This window comes from Rissa tridactyla, chromosome W (genome assembly GCF_028500815.1).
Source record: "Rissa tridactyla isolate bRisTri1 chromosome W, bRisTri1.patW.cur.20221130, whole genome shotgun sequence".
NCBI classification, from domain to species: domain Eukaryota; kingdom Metazoa; phylum Chordata; class Aves; order Charadriiformes; family Laridae; genus Rissa; species Rissa tridactyla.
The window spans coordinates 24,175,829-24,198,307 of NC_071496.1; the positions used below are offsets into that span (position 1 = coordinate 24,175,829).

Sequence of the window (22,479 nt, forward strand, 5' to 3'; positions counted from 1 at the left end):
CCCACTCTTCACTCATTGTTCTTGTCCACTGCCTAGTACTGGCATTTGTGCTAATTGTGGCTGTTGGATCAGAGAATTGATCCTACTGCAAAACCAATTTATTTTACTGGATTATTTTTCGGCCAGGTCAATTCCCTGAGGTAATTTGTTTGCATGACTGCACAAGTTTTTGTACCTTCACAAGGGAATAGGTAGAAATGTGCCTTGGAGAAGAGTAAGATTGCCCTTTTTGGCAGATAGGCAGACTTAGTTTTCCTAAAACTTTTCATGAAACTGCATCCTCATTGATGTTAGGCAGCAGCGCACTCAAGCTCACTTCTAGAGCTTGTTAGAACTTGGGTATGTCCTGAAAATACCATAATATTGAACACTTGTGAAAATTGCTAGCTCCGATTCTTAATCACTTTGTGTTTTTTCTTTTTTTAAATCAGATTTTAATTTGGTACATCCATACAGAAGACGATATCTTCATGCCAAATTTTACTAGCTAAAATATGCTGTTATGCCTCCTACACTAGCTTATTGCTGATGTAAGGAAACATTTATAACTCTAATCTTAGTGACCCCTGTCTGTCTGATCATTCTGTTAAGGACTTCATCAGGTTCGTTAAGTTAGAGGAGTCCAGAAGTGTCTTGTGTAGGACAGAAAACCTCAATATTACAGGCTGGGAGAAAAGTGATTGGACCCTAATTGGAACAAAGCATGGATTTCATGCTATGGAAGAGAGTGGTGGGACTAGAAGGCATTTGTTTTAGTCTCATTCATGTTCTATGGACTCAAGTAGTCAAAGTGCATTTTGCAGAAATGATTTCTTTAGGTAAAAGTAGATCATAAATGGCATAGAGGAAGGGCCTTTGAATTATTCTTGATTAAAAGACCTGCCTTAGAGTTCCCTTCTTTTCAATGAGGTTTTAAATTCCACTGCAGTGTTACTGATTATTTTCTTTTTATATGGGAAACACATTTCTCAGATATAAAGAATCCATATGGGCCTTTTGTTTCTGCACTTAATGAGCACTACATTTTGACAACTGGATAACAAGCAATGAGCAGTACATTTTGACAACTGGATAACAAGCAAATAGAGCTAGACTAGTTTCTTACTTAGGCCACAGTCCCGCAATTAGTTCCATATGGATTAATCTCTGCACTAGTACAAAGACTCACTGATGTTAGTAAGGGTTTCTGAGGCTGCTCTAAGAACTAGTCCTTATGCTATGTTATAAGGGCTTGATTATCTGTTGTCCACTATTGTCCAAGCAGTACAAAGTGGCCTAAGAGAGAATCAGGGCCTGAGTAGATGGTTGTTTGAATGAATATTACTGGTAGTGAGAGTAGGTTTCTGAAACTCCATGTAAACCTATTGAGACAAAACTTATTTCTTTTCTTTGTCCTAATGTGCTCTGCACATAATTACATAATTACATAATGCCCAGCACTGCAGTTCACAAAAAGAATTTCTGCAACATGGAAAAAATGTTCCCTGGCAACGTATTCTGGTGAACTGGGTCAACACTCGATAGTTACTAATTCTTCAGCCTTAATCTTAGCACTGCTATTAATTTATATGCAATCATGCCTAAGCCATAAGAACCTTTCTCTGACTCAGTTTCCCTACTTGTAAAATAGGTGTAGTAGTAGTTGCTTCAAAAATCTTTCTAAAAATTAATTGTGTTCACATAATGATCTTAGGAGCGCAAGGAATTTAAGCAAATTATTTCCACTTTGGAGCCCTGTGATAATGAAAGCATGATTTTACCAGTCTCTCTTCATTTTAGAATATATGGAGATGAGACTTTATTTTCCGTTCTGAGTTTAAATACCTGGATACTGGATATTGCATTGTGTCTGTCAAAGTTTTATTAGCAAAAATGATGAACTTGAAACAGAAAAGTCAAACTTGGCAAGATAGCTTTGATTTCTTTGAATTCACTTCTCGGAGCCAATGTTCACAGGTTTTAAATAGTGATATAACAGCATACACTGATGACTTAAAGATAGACACAATGACAAGGTATCAAACTAAAATCAGGAAGTAAGACCTGATAGGAGGTACTAAATCTTTGGAAGGTGTGCAGTATTTCAACAACCATCCACATCTGTGTGTGTGGTAAGGGTTCACGATCAAAACTGAGAGGATAAAATACTGGAGCTGGCCTTTCTCAGTAAAAGTTTTAAATACCTCCAGGGATGGTGACTCAACCACTTCTCCAGGCAGCCTGTTCCAATGCTTGACAACCCTTTAGGTGAAGAAATTTTTCCTCATATCCAGTCTAAACCTCCCCTGGTGCAACTTGAGGCTGTTTCCTCTCATCCTATCACTTGTTACTTGGGAGAAGAGACCGACACCCACCTCTCTACAACCTCCTTTCAGGTAGTTGTAGAGAATGATAAGGTCTCCCCTCAGCCTCCTTTTCTCTAGGCTAAACAACCCCATCTCCCTCAGCCACTCCTCATAAGACTTGTTCTCCAGACCCCTCACCAGCTTTGTTGCCCTTCTCTGGAGCTGCTCCTGCACCTCAACGTCTTTCCTGTAGTGAGGGGCCCAAAACTGGACACAGTACTCAAGGTGGGGCCTCACCAGTGCCGAGTACAGGGGGACAATCACTTCCCTAGTCCTACTCACCACACTATTACTGATACAAGCCTTTTTGGCCACCTGGGCACACTGCTGGCTCATATTCAGACACAAGTCGACCAACACCCCCAGGTCCTTTTCCACTGGGCAGCTCTCCAGCCACTCTTCCTCAAGCCTGTAGCGTTGCATGGGGTTGTTGTGACTCAAGTGCAGGACCTGGCACTTAGCCTTATTAAACCTCATACAGTTGTCCTCGGCCCATTGATCCAGTCTGTCCAGATCCCTCCGTGCTGACACATACAAGCAATCCGGACAGACTGAGAGGAAGGATTTCCCATTGTACAATACAAGACTGTTGCCATATCAGTTTTATCTATTACTGGAATCCTTTATTTATGTTTGATTTATTATTCAGTGAATTCTTCTGATAAGGAATTTAGGTTCATGACTAAAATTCATAGAATCAAAGCCAACATGCTTTCAGTCCCTAGCTGTTTGATTTTTGCTAGTTGAGCCACTTCATCTCTGAAACCCTCAATATGACTAAATAGATGGAACCTTCCATCTAATCAACAGTCTCTTTCAACACATGAATTTCAAGAAGTGTTTTATTTCAGTTGATTTAAAAGAGGTCTGATGTAAGCCTTTTCATTGCCTAACTTCTTGTGTGTTGTCATTTGAAGGATACAATGGGTGGTCTGTGATTCTGAAAATGTTGTAGCATAGAGGATTCATTTAGATGTAGCCTCCATATAGGTTATAATAACTCTCTTCTCACTGTTAGGCGTTATTCAGGATGGCAGAATTTCCCTATCTTAAAGGTTGCAAAAATGGCAAAGGGAAACTGGCACCTTAAACAATGCTTAATTACACAGTAAGTACCCGAGTACAAATTGTGACCTTCGATATACCTCTGGATAAAAAAGCTTAGTTGTGGTAAATCTATAAAGTTAATGGGCACTTATCCATTTGTTTTGGAAGACCCCTTACTTCTCACTGTTCCACTTGTGTTTTTCTCAGAATTGCAATAACCTAAACATCTATTTGCCTAATTCCATGCTAAGTCCCAGGGATCTAGAAACTGACCATGTTTGACACACCCATGCAGAGAATTATCTGGATTTTGGATGCCCCGTGTTCCTGTTCTTGCTCCAAGGATTACTTCACAACCTGGGGCTCCCTGTTATAGATGAGTGTTTTAGCCATTAGGTAAAACATTATGCCATCTTTTGCTCTCTTGGCATATGTATTTGCCTTTAGAAGTCTTGCATTTCCTTCTGCCTGAGGATACAACTTTGAAAGGAATGGTGGAATTGCATCCTCCTGTATGTAACTTGCCTTTTGAAGGGAAAAGAGTGAATCAGTTCCTCAAGCACTGCTGACACCATTCCCAAGGTGAGGGCTCTTGTGCTTCTGGATCTTCATTGGATGAAAGTATGGTCCTGACTCACTCAGAAAGGAGTGGGAGTAGGAATGTAATCCTGTTTGTTTATTTTCTTCTGGCAAGTTTTAGGCAGTTACATGCTTAGTTTGTGGACTTGTGGGGTTACTCTTTTGAGTTTCCTAGCTCTTGATCATGCACTAAAAAGACACCCAGCTCTGAGATTTGAATTCCATATACATCTTCCTTTGCTTACGTTTTAGGCTTTGAAGAACTAGACTGTACATCCATGTTTGTTTAATGTATGTATTCCCAAATCAAAATTATTTTAAAAGATATCAAAATGTATGCAGTAGTCTTATTTATCAACTGTCTTTGGTTAGTACTACCAGGAATTCCCAGCTGTATTAATACAAAGGCAATTTTAGTCTTTTGCCTTATTGCTCCAAAGCTCCAGGTTGAACTGGGCTGTATTACACTGAGAAACAAATATATGACAAAATATGCTAAATCCCAAAGATGCTGATTTCTAATCTGAAACTGAATGAAATACAAAATCTGAATGGAATGCACAGTAATTGAAAGGAATTGGGAGGATGGACAGAGAATATAAACAACTAATGTAACTGCATGGATTATTTTACACAGTTGCTGGTCCCAGAACATGTGATTTTTTAACAAGGCATGAAAAAATAAAAAAGTCAATTAATATCTCTCAGCTGCTATTTATCCTGATTTAAAAGCCAATGCTAAAATACAAAGTATCAGAATGCCTGCATTTCACAGAATCACAGAATGTTAGGGGTTGGAAGGGACCTTCAGAGATCAGCTAGTCCAACCCCCTTGCCAGAGCAGGGTCACCTAGAACAGACTGGACAGGAATGTATCCAGGCGGGTTTTGAATGTCTCCAGAGAAGGAGACTCCACCACCTCTCTGGGCAGCCTGTTCTAGTGCTCTGTCACCCTCAAAGTAAAGAAGGTCCTCCTCATGTTCAGATGGAACTTCCTGTGTTCCAGCTTGTGTCCGTTGCCCCTTGTCCTGTCACCGGGCACCACTGAAAAGAGCCCGACCCCATCCTCCTGACACCCGCCCTTTAGATATTTATAAGCATTGATGAGATCCCCTCTCAGTCTTCTCTTCTCCAGGCTAAACAGACCCAGGTCTCTCAGCCTTTCCTCATGAGAGAGGTGCTCCAGTCCCTTGATCATCTTTGTAGCCCTCTGCTGGACTCTCTCCAGTAGCTCCCTGTCCTTTTTGAACTGGGGGGCCCAGAACTGGACACAGTACTCCAGGTGCGACCTCACCAGGGCAGAGTAGAGGGGGAGGATAACCTCCCTCGACCTGCTGGCCACAATCTTCTTGATGCAGCCCAGGAGACCATTGGCCTTCTTGGCCACACGGGCACATTGCTGGCTCATGGTCAACTTGTTGTCCACCAGGACTCCCAGGTCTCTCTCTCTCTGCAGAGCTGCTTTCCAGCAGGTCAGCCCCCAACCTGTACTGGTGCATGGGGTTATTCCTCCCCAGGTGCAGCACCCTACACTTGCCCTTGTTGAACTTCATTAGGTTCCTCTCTGCTCAACTCTCCAGCCTGTCCAGGTCTTGCTGAATGTCAGCACAGCCTTCTGGTGTGTCATCCACTCCTCCCAGTTTTGTATCATCAGCAAACTTGCTGAGGGTACACTCTGTCCCCTCATCCAGGTCGTTGATGAATATATTGAACAAGACTGGACCCAGTACTGACCCCTGGGGAACGCCGCTAGCTACAGGCCTCCAAAATGGACTCTGCACCACTGGTCACAACCCTCTGAGCTCTGCCATTCAGCCAGTTCTCAATCCACCTCACTGTCCACTCATCTATCCCACACTTCCTAAGCTTACCTATGAGGATGCTATGGGAGACAGTGTCAAAAGCCTTGCTGAAGTCGAGGTAGACAACATCCACTGCTCTCCCCTTACCCACCCAGCCAGTCATGCCATCATAGAAGGCTATCAGATTGGTCAAGCATGATTTCCCCTTGGTGAATCCATGCTGACTACTCACGATGACCTTCTTTTCTTCTAGATGCTTAGAGATGACATCCAGAACGAGCTGTTCCATCACCTTTCCAGGGATGGAGGTGAGGCTGACTGGCCTGTAGTTTCCTGGGTCCTCCTTCTTGCCCTTTTTGAAGACTGGAGTGCCATTAGCTTTCCTCCAGTCCTCAGGCATCTCTCCTGTTCTCCGTGACTTTTCAAAGATGATGGAGAGTGGCTTAGCAATGACATCTGCCATCTCCCTCATCACTCGTGGGTGCATCCTGTCAGGGCCCATGGGTTTGTGGGTGCCACGTTTGCCTAAATGATCTGTAACCTGATCCTCCTCGATCAAGGGAGAGTCTTCCTTACTCCAGGCTCTCTCTCTCCTACCTCCAGGATCTGGGATTCCTGAGGGCCAGCCTTAGCAGTAAAGACTGAAGCAGAGAAGGCATTCAGTAACTCCACCTTCTCTGCATCCTCTGTCACCAGGGCACCCACCTCATTCAGCAGCGGGCCCACATTTTCCCTAGTCTTCCTTTTACTGATGATATACTTGAAGAAGCCCTTCTTATTGTCCTTGACATCCCTTGCCAGGTTTAATTCCAAGCGGGCCCTAGCCTTCCTCGTTGCATCCCTGCACGCTCTGACAGCGCTCCTGTATTCCTCCCAAGTGGCCAGTCCCTTTTTCCACATTCTATAAACATCCTTCTTCCATCTGAGTTTTTCCAGAAGCTCCTTGCTCATCCATGCAGGTTTCCTGCCTCCTTTGCCTGATTTCTTGCTCCTAGGGATGCATTGATCTTGAGCTTGGAGGAAGTGGTGCTTGAATATTAACCATCTCTCTTGGGCCCTCTACCTTCTAGAGCCCTAACCCATGGGATTCATCCAAGTAGGTCTTTGAAGAGGCCAAAGTCAGTCCTCTAATACTGCATAGCCTTTTAACTGTTTCCTGCAACTCGGCTACTTGACGTGACAGATTAGCAACCTGTGCACACCTTATGCAGGTACTTACCTTTTCACCAGTAGAAGGTGAGAAATCTTACTTTTTTAGCAGCCTTATCAAAATCCAGAAGATTGAATTTCTTTATTTACCTCTCTTTAATATTGGATTTCTTTCTATAGTTTTTCAAATGCACTTTATCTTGATTCACTTAAAGAGATAAATATTTTATAAAACTATTTTTTCTTTGATATCATAAAATCTCTGGAAACTTTTAGATGCCTGTTTTTCTTTTCAAGAAATTATGTAAGAAATTTAAGAGAGATGAATGAAAGTTTCAGGACTTCATAAACAACTGAACATGCTGTCTTCAGCAGCACCTTCATTTTGGCCAACTTGAAGGCATTCCAGTGCAGATGACAACTCATTCTAGCTTTACAATAGCTAAGGTGCTAGTAAGAATCTAACAATGTTAAACATTTACTCAGCATACAAGTCATCGGCACCTTGCTTATGATTTTGTACTGCTTTGCAGTTACCATAGTGACTACAGTGCACGCCTACTGAAAAGCGGAAAGGACTGGCAAGCCCTAATGCTAGTTCATTTGCTACTGAAATGTCTTTTTAGTCCCCTTTGATGCTCACACAAACACAAATTGTTTTACCATTTCTGTTGTAACATAACTTTTCATTGCATGACTGTCATATTCTACTAGCATTCAGGGAAATTTATTATAAAATCTCTTAGGAACCACATAAACATCCTAAATATCCCATGCTATTACTGTACTGCATTCCACCCAGGATAGCCTTGAAATCTGCTTCATAAGAAGTGGTATTACATAAATAAATTTAAATTGAATTTCTGGAGAGAGTTTTGAGAAGCTCACCAGTGCCTACATTTTCACAAGCTGTATGAAGAGTGCAGTGAATATATGTTTCTCTGAATTGTTTTATGACCACTCAGAAATGTTACTTTTCAGCACCACTTTGCACGTCCATTGATTTGACAATTTAGAGCAAATAAGAAGGTAGTAAGGTTTTATTTAGCATATTTTCTACCTTTACTGTGTATATACGCACAGCTACTGTCTCCAGAATGCACAATTGTGATTCACAAAGTAGCCAACTGTATTTTTGTTACTCTGTGCCACATATGGCAGTTCAACAACCACTGCTGTTTCATTTCAGTAACACCAGAGTGTACGATAAGAAATTAAGATTGTGATAATAAATTAACATAATTTTATTTTGAAAGTAACTGCCCAACTAGCATACTGTTTATATTTCACAGTCTGACTTTTGTTACTGTCTATTTAATAACAGAATTAAATTCTTCGTATTTCTATACTTTTTCTCCTTTTGGAAAAGGATCATCTCTAAATTTTTAACTGTTACTCTGGACCTTACGGTGTCTGTTTAAATTTTTTGCCCAAAATTATAAATATTTCTTAACTTCAAATAGAATTAAAGTTTTGTTTAGCCATGTTTTCAAGATATTACTTAGGAAGGTTTTGTCACTTGGTGAGAAAGAGCACTTGTGTTGGGCAGGTTTTTTAAGAGAGCATTGGGACAGAGGCAGCCTCCGAGTTCAGCATAAATAGAATTCATTTCTCCCTAGCTGTCCCTTAACTGTCTTGATTTTCTTGTATATATCTTAACCTTTTGCCTGGTATTACATTTCTCTCTTTATGTTTTTCCATGTTTTCTCACCTTTCATAGCTCTTTCTTCTATAGTGATGAATCATTGTTTTAATCTCCAGCAAATTTTACCAAGGCTGCCTTAGGCGCTGTAACTCTGTTCATTGTCAGTGTATAATGAGGTCAAATACCCTTCTCTGGGTATGTCAACCTCGGTCTTCAGTGGATACAGAGGATCTGCCAGTAGCAGAAAAGATGTCGCTTCAACAGACAAGAGACCGTCTTTTTTGTGGGCATTATCCAGGGTTATGTCTACCTGTGTATCACAGACTTGTACCTCTTTGGAGTCATTTTAACTTATTGTTCAGACCAGCAGTGTGTTGAGATAGGAGAATCTGCTACTCTGCACTGTTCAAATATTTTAGGTTGTAGAGGATTTTTTGTTTGGTTGGTTGTGGGTTTTTTGACTTCTGTATTATGAAGGAGCATAGGGACATTGGTAATGCCTTAATTTCTCCTGTCTTCTTTCTATACTTTTAAATAGTTTTTTTTTATAAGCACATTGGAAAGTTTAGTGATCCTATATATGGTGCATGCGGCTGTTGTAGAACAGAAGTCGTATGGTCCTATCTACATTTTACATCTATTGTGAGATTGCCCGCAATTACAGACAACTGGGTTCCATGACACAGCCAGTCCTGCACTCCCTTCGGTGGGCAGGTAGCCAGAAACCAGAACAGGATCTATCTCTGTCCCCCTTGAATGTCCCAGTGGACAACTGTGGCATATAACTTCAGCAGTGTAAAGAAGATTTTAGCTAACAATTTGGAGCTATGATGGCTTCTTAACTATGCAGAAATTGCTTTTTGTAGTACTTGCTCCACAACCTCCCTCTACTTCACTGAGCCCATCAATTAAAACAGTATTTCTCTGTGAACAGCTTCTCAGGATCTCTGCTCAGCAGCTCTGAGTGTCTCAGTCTTTCCTTCAGTACAAGTTCAGAATCCACAGGAGATTCTTTGGCATTTAGGAGTCCTGCCAGAGTAGTCTGGACTCCTGTGGCATTTTTGGAAAATAGTAGGTAGCAGAGAATGAAGACAGTCTGCTGAAGGAAGGGTATCTGAAAGGAAGGCATTTTGAGGACAGGATGATGAAGCTAAGCAGTGTGGGAGAGAGGGCAGTGCCTGAGATTTTGCCAGTAATTTGGCCAGCACTTCAAAGTTTGTAAGACTTCCTGGAGATCTTCCATAAGCCACCAGGACCCCTAGCCTACCTTAAATTGCTCCTGGTCATCGTGACACTCTGAATTCACCAATGGTCAGCTTCCCAAATTCACCTCACATAACTGTTCTCATCTATTGGCTCTTGCCAAGATCCAGTGCAAAGAACTAATTTAATATTTCTAGGTGTGCCAGCAGAATCTGAAACGCTTCATTGTAACTTCCTTACTGATCATGCTTTTCTCAAAGTTTCTCAAAGAGCTTGAAAGCAATTTAAATTTCACTAAAAATAGCAACAATAATGATAAAGATGATGTGTAGACAGACCCTGACTATACAAAATGTGAAGTCAGAAGGACCTTTCTTGAAGATTTTAGGAAATAGAGAATAGTGTGTAAGCAATTATCAACATGAGTTATAACTTCTGGCATCTTTATAATTAGGTTTTTAAAGATTATTGCAGCAACTAGTGAATTCAGTTTAGAATTCAGTTCAGAATCAGAGTAACAGCAGAAGTTAGGGTAAACAGCTATATATCTCCTTATCATGTGAATGCCAGAAAATCTCTGCTCTGCCTGCAAAATATCAGTATGCAAACCAAACAAATGCATATTGCAGCTACCCACTTCATAACAAAGTGCATGTTTCCACAGACAGAATCTCATCTGACAAACTCAAGTGCCTGTTATAAACTACAGTCCTGAAACTGGGCTAAGACGTATGATCTTATCCATTTAACCTCTACCAGCATCAGTCCTGCTCAGCAAAGAAGTTGGAAATTCTCTATTAAATAGGCTTTTTCACGTCAGTCCCTTGACAAGAGAGGCCTGAAATAAATGTTTCTGAAGAAAAGTTGCGCTCTTTAAAACTAAAATTTTGCTTTTCCTGAGTTTAGTCTTTATGAAAATTGCTGGACCAACAGCCCTAAAAAGTGACATCATCTGTTTGTTTAGATTACAGAGATGCATTAAGCATCGTTTCTTGTAAATGGTTCAACCTTGACCTGAATATAGTTTGGTTTCCACCTACATTCACATCCAAGTATCTCTGATGAGACAGCCAGTGGTGCTAATTGGTGGGTTAATTTTGCAATGTTGATTACTGTCTGTTGGAAAGGGATCAAGCCCACCTTATTTTCCACAGATCACCAAAAAACTGAGAGATGATAACAATTAGTCCTTGCCAAACTAGACAGATGCAGTTCAACCACTGAGTGTTTTCCAAACCCTTTAGCCAACTCTTCCCTACTTCTTCCCTATTTCCACAACAGAAAAAAACCTGTGAAAAAAGCCAAGTATTACCTTTTTATGAGCTACCAAGTGTGAACTTGTTGTTTTAATATATATGCCATAAAATTGCACCACAAATAACAAATGTGAGAAAATTTTGAATAGTAATGAGAAGACTTTTTTCCAGATATTATACTAGATATGTCTATAGGTTCATGAGCAGAATTTGAGCAGCCGGCTCATCCTAGGCTCTACATTTTCATCAGTTCTTCAACTTGTGTTCCAGCCTTACTGGACACTCTGCCATTGCTGTAGGTGGTAGTGGAGCTGTGGTCAGATGTTTGTTGCTAGTCATCTAAAGCTAATTGGAACATGCAATAACAGTAAAAACACTTGTCCAGCCTATATTTCTGTTCTCATATTGACAAATTTATGGGAGTCACACAAGCTAGATGACAGCGAAAAAATTGCAAGAGTGCTTTGGTCTTTTGCAGTACAGACAGATGAGAATCTAAGAATTGCATTCCTTTGAGGCTGGACAATGTTTCAAAACCTGCTTGGCTTTATCTGCCTTTCCTGACCATTGAAGATAAAATGCCTAATTTTTTACCCCTGATATTAATGGTGGTTTTGCATTGAACAAATTCTTATTTAGTAATTAAAAGCACTTGTGATCAAATACTGTTGATAAATATGAGACATTTCTGTTATAGCAACAAAATACTTTATTTTACCTATATGCAAATTATTATAATCGTCTCCCAGAAAAAGACCATTAAACCTAAAATTAATTTAAAATAACCCTACAGATGTGATATCAGGCAACAATAATGGTAAAGCCCTAAAATTTTAATTCCTAAAAAAGTTGTAGAAACATAGTAAGCAGATTTATGCAGAACAGCATCAAGGAAATTAGGGCTATGTATGTGTAGGATATATACTCCTGTCTTTAAGTGCTAACATTTGGGTTTTGATCAGCAGATTCACAGTTTTATATTTTAAACTAATTAGAAAATAAAAATTAAAATAGTACAGTAAAACCATAATGTTCTTGCTCACACTATAAGGAATGGTATTTCATGAAACATCTCGTGCCATTTAGAACATTAATCTGTAGTTAAAGGAAAATTACCAAAAGTGATCACAAAATTATATAAAGGAAATTTTGTTTAAAAAAATTGTGTGCTTTTCTCAGAAGGTTCTCTTTCTAATGTAAATCCAAAATGTTTAGCTATATTTTTAAACTAACACTTTGGTGCATTCCAAATCTAAATGCTGTTTGATGTTCTGGATTCCTCTCCATACACGCTAAAAAGGCATTTAATCTGGTGCTATCTTGCAGTCCTTTGAACAAGTAGCATTTCCATTGTTGCCCCAATTTAATCTGAAAGATGCATAAGATTGTGAGCAATGAGAGAATATCAACTTGTACTTAGGATTGATTGTTTTGCATTTATCAAGGGAAAACTGAAAAGATTGAGGCCCTAATATATACCTTTGCTTAGAAATGTCACCCTTTAATTTTAATTTCATTCATTGAGGACTTCTGTTTGTCATTGCAAAGTGTTAGTTTTGGGTAGATTAGGTAAATAAAAGTTATATCCTGAGCATTTTGCTGCAGCTGGTTTTGGTAGAAAAAGATTTAATTGAGAACATTCAATTCAGTTATTGTACCTGTTTCTTTAAGAGAAGAATCCATAAAACAGGTGATTTGTTTCACCAAAATTCTCCTTAGGAATACTAGAATAATTAAAATGGCTCTTCCCAAAACTTCAACATGCAGCTGTCAAAGCCAAAACTCTCCAAACCAGAACATTCTTATCAATGTAGAAGATTTTGGGATCTAATTTGTAATGCAAATTGCCCTGGCAAATCGTAATTGTCAAATGCATTGGAGAACAGAATATTCCTATTGCACAAATTACTCACCAAGAATCACAGCAACAATGGTGAAGAGCACAAAGGCATTCCTCAGTAAATAGCTTTTAACATCATCCTTTGTTATGCTCTGCACTTTTTTTTTGGCCAAAAGTGTACGCTTCCAGACTTCTTGTTGAAAGCGTTCCATCCTGCTTCCAGTTTTTTGATCTTCTCTGTTACCTTTAGCCATCTGTCTTGCAGAAAGGTTTCTCTTACAGTTAACTTCTGTCAATATCCCTTCAGAAAAGTGGAAGACCCTTTTCCGTGGGAGGTACTGGAGAAACCTGTACAACAAGAAATATCAAATATTGCAATAAGATTTTAGAGGAATGATTAGTCATATGTTTACATAGAAGAAAATATTCTTTATGTTTCAGTAAAATTTATATTATTTGTAATATCTAAGTTGTTGATTGCAACTTTTGATAAATAGCCTCAATGACCATTAGAAGAACTCTTTGAAAGGAGGATTATATGGACTGATCAGATATATGTCCTGTGTCTTCAGAAATTAATCTGAATTTGCTGTCATGCTGTAAAACTCAGGAGTAATTTTTTTTGCAGTTGCTAGAGATATACTAATGTAAAATTGGAACAATTCATGGAAGCATAAGGTGCTATAATATTTAAAACAACATCAGGCTTGCTTTTCATCTGTTTAGCAGGCCCATGTTATCTGAAAAAAATTCTAGTTCTCCTTCGGATTAACCATTGGAGAGAAATATTTTGCTTGAACTGGAAAGTTTAAAATGTCCTGCATTTCAGATGTTTTTAAATGGTTGAATGCATTGGCTGAATTCCTCCTTTTCACATGTCAAAACACAGAAGGAATAGTTTATTTATCCCTCAACCACTACTTAGAAGATTTCTTTGACAATTTTGTGTTTATAACATTCATCTTTGAAGTCTATAAATTATTCCGAAGTCTATAAATTATCCATACATAAATGGATAGACTTAGTTGCTTACACTGAAATCACTCTCCATTTATACACATTCCAACTCTAACATCTTACTTTTAATAAAACTAGTGCCTAAATAACTTTTTTAAGGAAGAACTTAAAATATAAATACACAAGGTTATCAAACAGCATGTTTTAGAGGAAATACCATGTTGTAACAACTTTATTTTTATGGGATTTGATCACTGCTTTTACCATATGTTTGAAGATTGGCACTTTAGTGCAATATTCTCTCTGAATTTTAACAGAATGATATGTACTGTGCTGCTTCGGAGAGCGAAAACATTCTTAGACTGAACTAGATATTTAAATTAGTAAGTATTCTAGCATGGACACGACTACTGTGTGCAAGAAGGATTTTTTTCAGAACAACTAATTTTCAGTATTTTCTAAAAAACCAGATTCATTCACAAAGCTTTGTCTTTCCGAGATGATTAATGCAGCTAATCTGTCCTTTATAATTTACATTAAGATCAAGAAAGAATGTGGGTACAGCCTAAAAGATCATTGCATTAAGTAACATACAAAGGAAGAGAGTGAAAAATTAAGACACTTTACTCAAAACACCACCAAGTGAAATGATCAGCTCACCTTTTCAGATCTTCAGTACTCTAAGAACACAGTGGTGGTAGTTAAGGTAGGGGTTTCCCAGTAAATACAACAGAGCTGCAAAGCTGAGCGAACGGGAGACAGAGAAAACTAACAATCTGCATATGCTCTGGAATATAGCAATTTACTATCACTGTAACTTAGGGAAAGGGGAGGAGACTGTTAAACCAACTCTGAAAAAAATAAAAACACATCAGAAGAGAGGGGAAAGCTGAGCTGCTGGAATATTGATTAGTCTTGGCACAGTGATAGCAGGGTCACTTTCTTTGTTTTTCCTTTTAGACCACTTTCACGCCTTGTCAGTTCAGCTTCATTAGAAATTCAAAATTGGAACCCAGGAAGAATTGAAGGATGGCACACACACATAGAACAGGGGAGACTGGAACGCTTCTTCATTAGATATTCCAGACTCGAAATCTGAAAAGCCTAAACATAATTATATAACACTATTCCTGTGCTTTTAAAATTAAATGGTAAAACATGTGAGCATGCTAGTTTGTTCTAAAAAGAGACATGATGTCAGTCTATCACATATTTTCTAATTCTTAAAGACAGTTATTCATGAACTACTCTTCCCAGGGTGGGGAACCAGATATATCTTTCAGAAGCAACTGCAGCATTATCAAGAATAGAGAAAAACATAATCAGCTATAATTATTTGTGTGTTTCTTGTAGATATTCAAAACAAATGATGAGACTTGTCTCTTGTTTAGCAATTTAAACTCACTGGTACTAAGCCCCATTCAGCCTGTTTCAATAGCATGGAATGAATGATGAAGGGAAAAGCATAAAACATCCACTTCTGAGAAATAACTGGCCTTCATTTTTTTTAGCACTTAAAAGTTTGCATTGTTGAAAAAATATTTGCAGAGAGAGTCAGGAGAATTCCCAAAGACTTTCTTTCACTTTTTAGAGGAACATTTCTGTTTTAAATTTTAGTAAAGTCAGTTTAAAATATTCAATTATTATATTTCAGTGCATCTTTCATGAGATTTTAAAGTGTATTTTCTTATAAGAAGATTAAATATTATAAATATGTATGCTAAACATATAATTAAGAAGTTTGTTTATAGATGATGTGGCTTTTAATGTTTTTTTCCTGCAAAGCCATTTTAAGTGTAAAAAAATAATCTTATGTACTAGACACACAAAAAATAGTTAGATACAAAATAAAATTAAGAGCAGTGTTACTTCCATGCAGTAATAGTAATGGTTTTGCTAAAGTGTTTTCTAATTTAAATGTGTTTCAAATAATGATGTATAATGTAGAGAAAAATAATCTTACAGTATAATGCAAACTTGCTCGTGACTAATGTAGGTTTGCATTTGGATTGAGAACCACAGAATCTTGATTTTAGGTATCTAACTCAAGAAAGAAAGTAAACATCTGAATTAACTTATTATTAATTTACTTAAAAAAGCAAGAAAAATTGTTGACAGCTTGTGCTGCAATGTCTATCTCATTCTTATTATTCATGGTGCAGTTTTTAAATACTTTCACCATTTTGCCTGGAGATGGGAATTGACCTCTTAACTGACCTTTGGCTTTTAGTGATCTGCCTGTTTGATGTTTCTTTTTGGAGTATGGCATGCTTTCTGTGAAACTTCCCAGATAAGGACTTCATTATGCCCTCTGGTAAAAAAATTTTTTTGCAGCAGTTTATCCATGGCAATCCTGCCGACTATGCCAAAATTCTGTTGCGTGAAAAGGGGCAAAGCGGTTTTGGCAGAAAATAAACCCCCTTGCGTTCTAACACTCCTCACCGAGGTGGGAGGCTAGGTGCGTCTAGTTGTAAATTCTGAGTGATGCCCAATTCAGCACTATCAGTCCAGTCGCGTTTAATATGTATTAAACTATTACGATTTGGATACACTAATAGTGGACTGCACCTTCAGTCTAGTCGTGCTCATGAACTAGCACGGCCACTCTCCAGTCTTTGGTCGCATTCAGTGAGAAACCAAAACGACTAGCTACTTAAAAAAAAGTGCAGTTTATTTAAACAACAGATATATAGGTTCTTAGGATTGCCGGTGATAAATACACTGTCTGCAAAGCACGTGCAAATGATAGTATTGTTACATATACAAAATGCGCGACAAAGTTATAAATGATACAGCCTGGCTCTAAATGTAGAAAAGAGAGTCTCTAGAGAAATTTCTAAGTTTCCCGAGGAAGCACTCGATATAATCTAAGTCTTACCCAAAGGCGTCCCTATGGAGGGGGGAAGAGAGGCTCAGCCCGTCGACTGATCCCAGAAGTCAGTGATGGAATTCTTTGCGATGGTGTCTTCCCTGGGTATCCCCCCTCTCTCGGGCTATTTTTATACTATTTGTTATCTTCAAGGTGGAGTTTGAGTGACTTTAGTCATACATACTTTTATCATGATTGGTGTAAAATTCTCTCGCTTCACAATTAAAGGTATAGTTGACGAGAAATTCAGGGCGCAGACTCAAGAAGGAGTGGTCGCACCTTGGAGGCAGGTAGCCTTCGGGATGGAGGTGTGTTTTGGTATTATAATGACATTATAATGAGCAAAGTTCGCACAAAGGACAGCATTTCATCAACATTTGACAAAATGTTGGCTCCGAGTATCGAGCGGGCAGCTAATTGGCAGCTTGTCTGTTTCATGGTATCATCCCATTCCCGTATCCACTATACATCATAAGGTAAAGCCACGGAATAATTGCATCCCGTCCCGTACCTCATGTAGCTTATCAGGGAACCACAGACGTTGTATCCTTCATGCCAGCTGCGGCTACTTTCTACCTCAGAAACCTCTTGATTTTATACTTTTCCTTAATGTGTGAACAATGCTGTACTTTTGTATTTTTAGCCAATTTAGTATTTATTCCACAAGCCCAAAGCCATGGATTAAATAAACTAAATAGACACTTTGGAGGGATGGCCCATAAACTAAGGGCATTATATCTGCATGAATATATATGTGTGTATATATATATACACATGACGGGGAAAGTGGTGGCAATTCATTGGAACCTGTAAGATGTGGGCATGGTAAAAATGGTATGGAATAAGGGGTGGATAATGTTCTGGTTCCGGCGGGGATAGGGTTAATTCTTCCTGGTATTCCATGCCATATGAGCCATGCCCATCCTGACCTGCAGGGGGAGGGGGTAGGAAGTCAGGTCTTGGAGTGCGCTGGGGCTTCCCGGTCCAGTCGGTGAGCGGCCAGTGAGCGGCGGTTCCGTAATCATGTTTGTATATTCCTCTGTCCGTGTTATTGTTGTTGTTTTCTGAGGAGAAATAACTGGACTCCAGACGATCCAATGTGAATCAACAGAAGCCGTTTATTAAGCACAGATCATCATCTTTTATACCCTGTGTTGTAGCCGTACATGCCACTTGCTTATTTCTGATTAGCTAGTTACACTGTCCACGCGCTGTCCATGCAGTTCATTCACACATCAGATTGGTTACAAGAATTTGCATAGTAAATTGCTTAGTCACTAGCACAACATGTTTTCTGCCTTCTCAGTTCCCGTTTTTCCCATGTACTAATTCCATCTTCTACCACCTGTTTTGCCCTTAATCTAATCTCTCATAGTAGGGAGGCTGGCTCACATGACCATTTTCTCTCAGACACATTCCTACAGTTTTCTTGTTCCCTTTGCTGTTCTGTTAAACTGCCTTTGTCTCAACCCAAGAGTCTTGCCTTTTTTTTCTTCTGATTCTTCCTGTATTGGGAAGGCCGGAGCGAGCGGCACGTGGTTCTTTGTTGCCGTCTGAGGCTAAACCACGACAACTGGGACTAGGACAAATTTAAAATGTTACTGGTTAAGTCTGTAATTTTCAGTAGTAGTATTAGTTTCTAGGAAGAGCAACTTAAAACATAAAAGTTACTAGAAGCATTGTAGACTTCAGATTGGATCAGCCAACACTAAAATATATGAAAGCATTGGTATGCTTTGTAGAGTAACACAGAGCAGCAGTCATTGGTGTTACCACCAATTTTACATTGACAAAATATGTGCTTCAGGCTTTTTTCCATAAAAATAGACAAGGAATGACCTAAGGCCTTGATGGGCCTGTCTGTCTTGTCCCATTGTCTCAGCAGTCCTAATTTGGACTTTGGGTTTCAGCCCTTCTTTGACAATGCACCAGGTGGCTTGCAAACCAGGGAAATGCAAGTATAGGGTAAGGACTGGCTTTAACTTGAACCTTGTCCTCCCAGGCAGTGTGGGTTCATCTAGCTGAAATCATGTGTCATGGTAAACTCAAGCCCTGTTTGGTTGTGCCTACCAAAATCAGTCAGTAAATGTACTTTACATGTCATCAAAGTATCTGAATGCCCTTGTAAAATAAGTAAAGGTATTAGAGTAGAAGCTACTGTTCAAACATAAAGTATTGTTATTTTCAGCTGACTAGAGCTATCAAACAAAACCCCAAGGAAGTCAGTTGTAGCAAATGCAAGAAGTGGAAATGAAGCAACAAATTGTACAACCATTTCATGTCCCAGATGGTAATAAATCTAGTATGAGAGTGCATGGATCCCAGCTGAAATAAGCTTTTTAACATTCAAAATAACCCAGTCTTCACATTAATAAATCATCACCATAAATTAATACTGGATGAACCTTTGAAGTTTTGGAGTTTTAGGTAGAAGCTCGGTGATGTATTCTTGAAACCACAATGGTGAAACCAGAATGAAATTTTTGAAAGAATATGTTTATTCATAGGAAATGGTATGTTGGTATGTCCCCAGTCTTCAGTTAAGTTGGAAAAATAAGAATATATATGACTCCCTTGCAAGCTTCAATCTAACTTAGAACTGTTATTTACCATTATACCCTGTTGTACCAATGAAGAAACTGAGTCTCTAAAGGGTCAAATTTAATCCATATGAATTAGCAAATAGTTGGCAGAGCTAAGACACAGCCTTAGGCTCCTGAATATTTCCACAGGACCATGTCTTTTTTTCTGAGATACTTGGTTGTCTCTTGAGCGTGATAAAATGAGAAATTGCGGTTTGGTGTTTGTTTCTTTTCAAATCTGTTTATTAAAGTGAGATTTGACAAATACCTCAGTTTTGCCCACTCAAATGTGGAAAATATACTTTATTTTTATTAACATCTGATGTAATGAAAGTTAACACATTGCTTTATTGAAGACAGTGGGAAGAGATAGTGTGTTGTAATTTATAAACTTGTGTACTCTGCACACATCAAAAGTCATAGGATATGTTCTCTTAGAAAATATGAGGATCTGCAGGAAAAGATCTGTAGATCCATAGTTGCTATTCAGGACCTGACAAGATCATGGAGCAGATCCTCATGGAAACTCTGCTAAAGCACATACATAGAAAATAAGGAGGTGATTGGTGACAGCCAACATGGCTTCACCAAGGGCAAGTCATGCCTGACAAATTTGGTGACCTTCTACGACGGGGTTATAGCGTTGGCAGATAAGGGGAGAACAATAGACGTCATCTACCTGGACTTATGCAAAGTGCTTGACGCTGTCCCGCATGACATCCTGGTCTCTAAATTGGAAAGGCATGGATTTGATGGATGGACCACTCGGTGGATAAGGAACTGGCTAGATGGCTGCACTCAAAGGGTTGCAGTCAACAGCTCAATGTCCAAGTGGAAACCAGTGATGAGTGGTGTTCCTCAGGGGTCGGTACTGGGACCGATGCTGTTTAACATCTTTGTTGGCAACATGGACAGTGGGATTGAGTGCACCCTCAGCAAGTTTGCTGATGACACCAAGCTGTGTGGCATGGTTGACACGCTAGAGGGAAGGGATGCCATCCAGAGGGACCCGGACAGGCTTGAGAGGTGGGCCTGTGCGAACCTCATGAAGTTCAACCAGGCCCAGTGCAAGGTCCTGCACCTGGGTCAGGGCAATCCCAAACAGAAATACAGGCTGGGCAGAGAATGGCTTGAGAGCAGCCCTGAGGAGAAGGACTTGGGGATGCTGGTGGATGAGAAGCTCAATATGAGCTGGTAATGTGCACTCGCAGCCCAGAAGGCCAACCGCATCCTGGCCTGCATCAAGAGAAGCATGGCCAGCAGGTCGAGGGAGGTGATTCTGCCCCTCTACTCCTCCCTCGTGAGAACTCACCTGGAGTACTGTGTCCCTCTTTGGAGTCCCTAACATAAGAAGGACATGGACCTTTTGGAGTTGGTCCAGAGGAGGACCACAAATATGATCAGAGGGCTGGAGCACCTCTCCTATGAGGACAGGCTGAGAGAGCTGGGGTTGTTCAGCCTGGAGAAGAGAAGGCTCCGGGGAGACCTTCCAGTATCTGAAGGGGGCCTACAAGAAAGCTGGAGAGGGACTTTTTACAAGGGCATGTAGTGATAGGATGAGGGGTAATGGCTTCAAAGTAGAAGGGGGTATATTTAGATTAGATATTAGGAAAAAAATTTTCACTATGAGGGTGGTGAGGCACTGGAACAGGTTGCCCAGAGAAATTGTGGATGCCCCATCCCTGGAAGTGTTCAAGGCTAGGCTGGATGGGGCTTTGAGCAATCTGTTCTAGTGGGAGGTGTCCCTGCCCGTGGCAGGGGGGTTGGAACTAGATGATCTTTAAGGTCCCTTCCAACCTAAACCATTCTATGATTCTACGATTTGCCCTGTATGCACTGCGGGAGGGTTCCTTTGAATTAGTTCTAACCTTGTTTTGTGGCCCAAACAACTGTTAGTGCTTGGACTGTATGATCTGGTGCTGTTTTCTCCTAAAAGAATACATTTCACACCTTCTAAGACCATTCCATTATATGAATCAAAGCATGTTGCTGTTGGTCACTTTTAGTAAAAAAATTTCCTCTACTAATTACTCTGAACTTGAGTTTATTTTTGATACATTGCAAATCATTGGTCAAACTCAATTTTCGATAAAAATTGCGGTGTGACATGTTCTGTTGATGGTAAAGATTAAATAATGATTATAATTATGATTATTGTTATTAAATGCTACTATCCCATCAAAAGAACATTTCAAAAGCAAAGTTTTTTGCCTGAGATTTAGCAGAATGACTAGTAGTAATGACCAGTCTAATCAGCAGGACTCAGATTTTCAGTGATCTGTTTCAACATTTCTATTTATTGTCCCATTACAGTCTTAACATTGCTCACTCAAGCCAGCCAACAAATCCTCTTAGTCATTTTTATTCCTACATTTTGAGGTCTTGTGCCATGAGAATAACTGATGTTATGCTTTGGAGCTCTGTCAGTTTTCAGTCAGAAGTTGTACAACAAAAACACAGCATTCCTTTCTACTCTGTGAAAATTCCCAGCAGAGAAACACGAACCTCTAGTATCTCCATTCAGCATCACGGGCTGTCTGGGCCTTAACACATACTGTATGTCTGACTGCAGCTGAATAGATAACCTTGTTTCCTTTCAACACAGGGAGTCAGATCACCCACTCACTCCTGGGAGAAGGGGGAAGGGAAATGAAGTTATACCAGCAGAGGATGTGGCTCATGAACTTTGCCCCTGAATGTCTTATTATCCCCTTTCTCATCCCTAGGCCTAGAATTCTTATTTCCCATTCTAAGCAGAGACTTTTCTTACACTCCTTCCTTTCGCTTCGTCCTTCTCTGGCTGCGCCCCTCGCGGGACTACAGAACCGTGAATCCAGACTCCACGCTCGCTTCGTACCGCAGTACCTCTCAGTCACTCACACACACCAGGTCTCTTAGAATGTCCCTGACCACCAAGGTAATACTCAGACAATCCAACTTTCTTACCTTGGTCCGTGCACGGAGTTGCCTGGTCATACAACTCTGTGCCTACTGCATTGAGTTCATTTTTCCCCCTTTGTGGTTCATATGGTCTGCCGCTTAACGAGTCTCGGGATCCTAGTCAATTCCCTTCGGAGCCCCAGGCGACGATCCACGAGACCGTTGAAATCAACGGGATGCATCTTCCCGTCCTTCGACGACAAGAAACCCTGGAGGGGATGACTTTGGATCCCGGACGAGCCTCCAAATTTGTGAGAAAAGCTCC

The 22,479-nt window shown here is 39.8% G+C and overlaps 1 protein-coding gene across 1 annotated transcript in view; it reads right to left on the bottom strand.

Annotated features, from left to right (window-relative positions):
- LOC128901978 (excitatory amino acid transporter 1-like) overlaps nucleotides 1-13,120 on the bottom strand; it is a 52,007-nt gene extending 38,887 nt beyond the window's left edge. The window contains exon 1 of the mRNA XM_054184198.1: nucleotides 12,940-13,120. Within this exon, the coding sequence (XP_054040173.1) occupies nucleotides 12,940-13,120 (181 nt within the window). The remainder of the gene's footprint in view (nucleotides 1-12,939) is intronic.
- Between the last annotated feature and the right edge of the window lie 9,359 nt (nucleotides 13,121-22,479).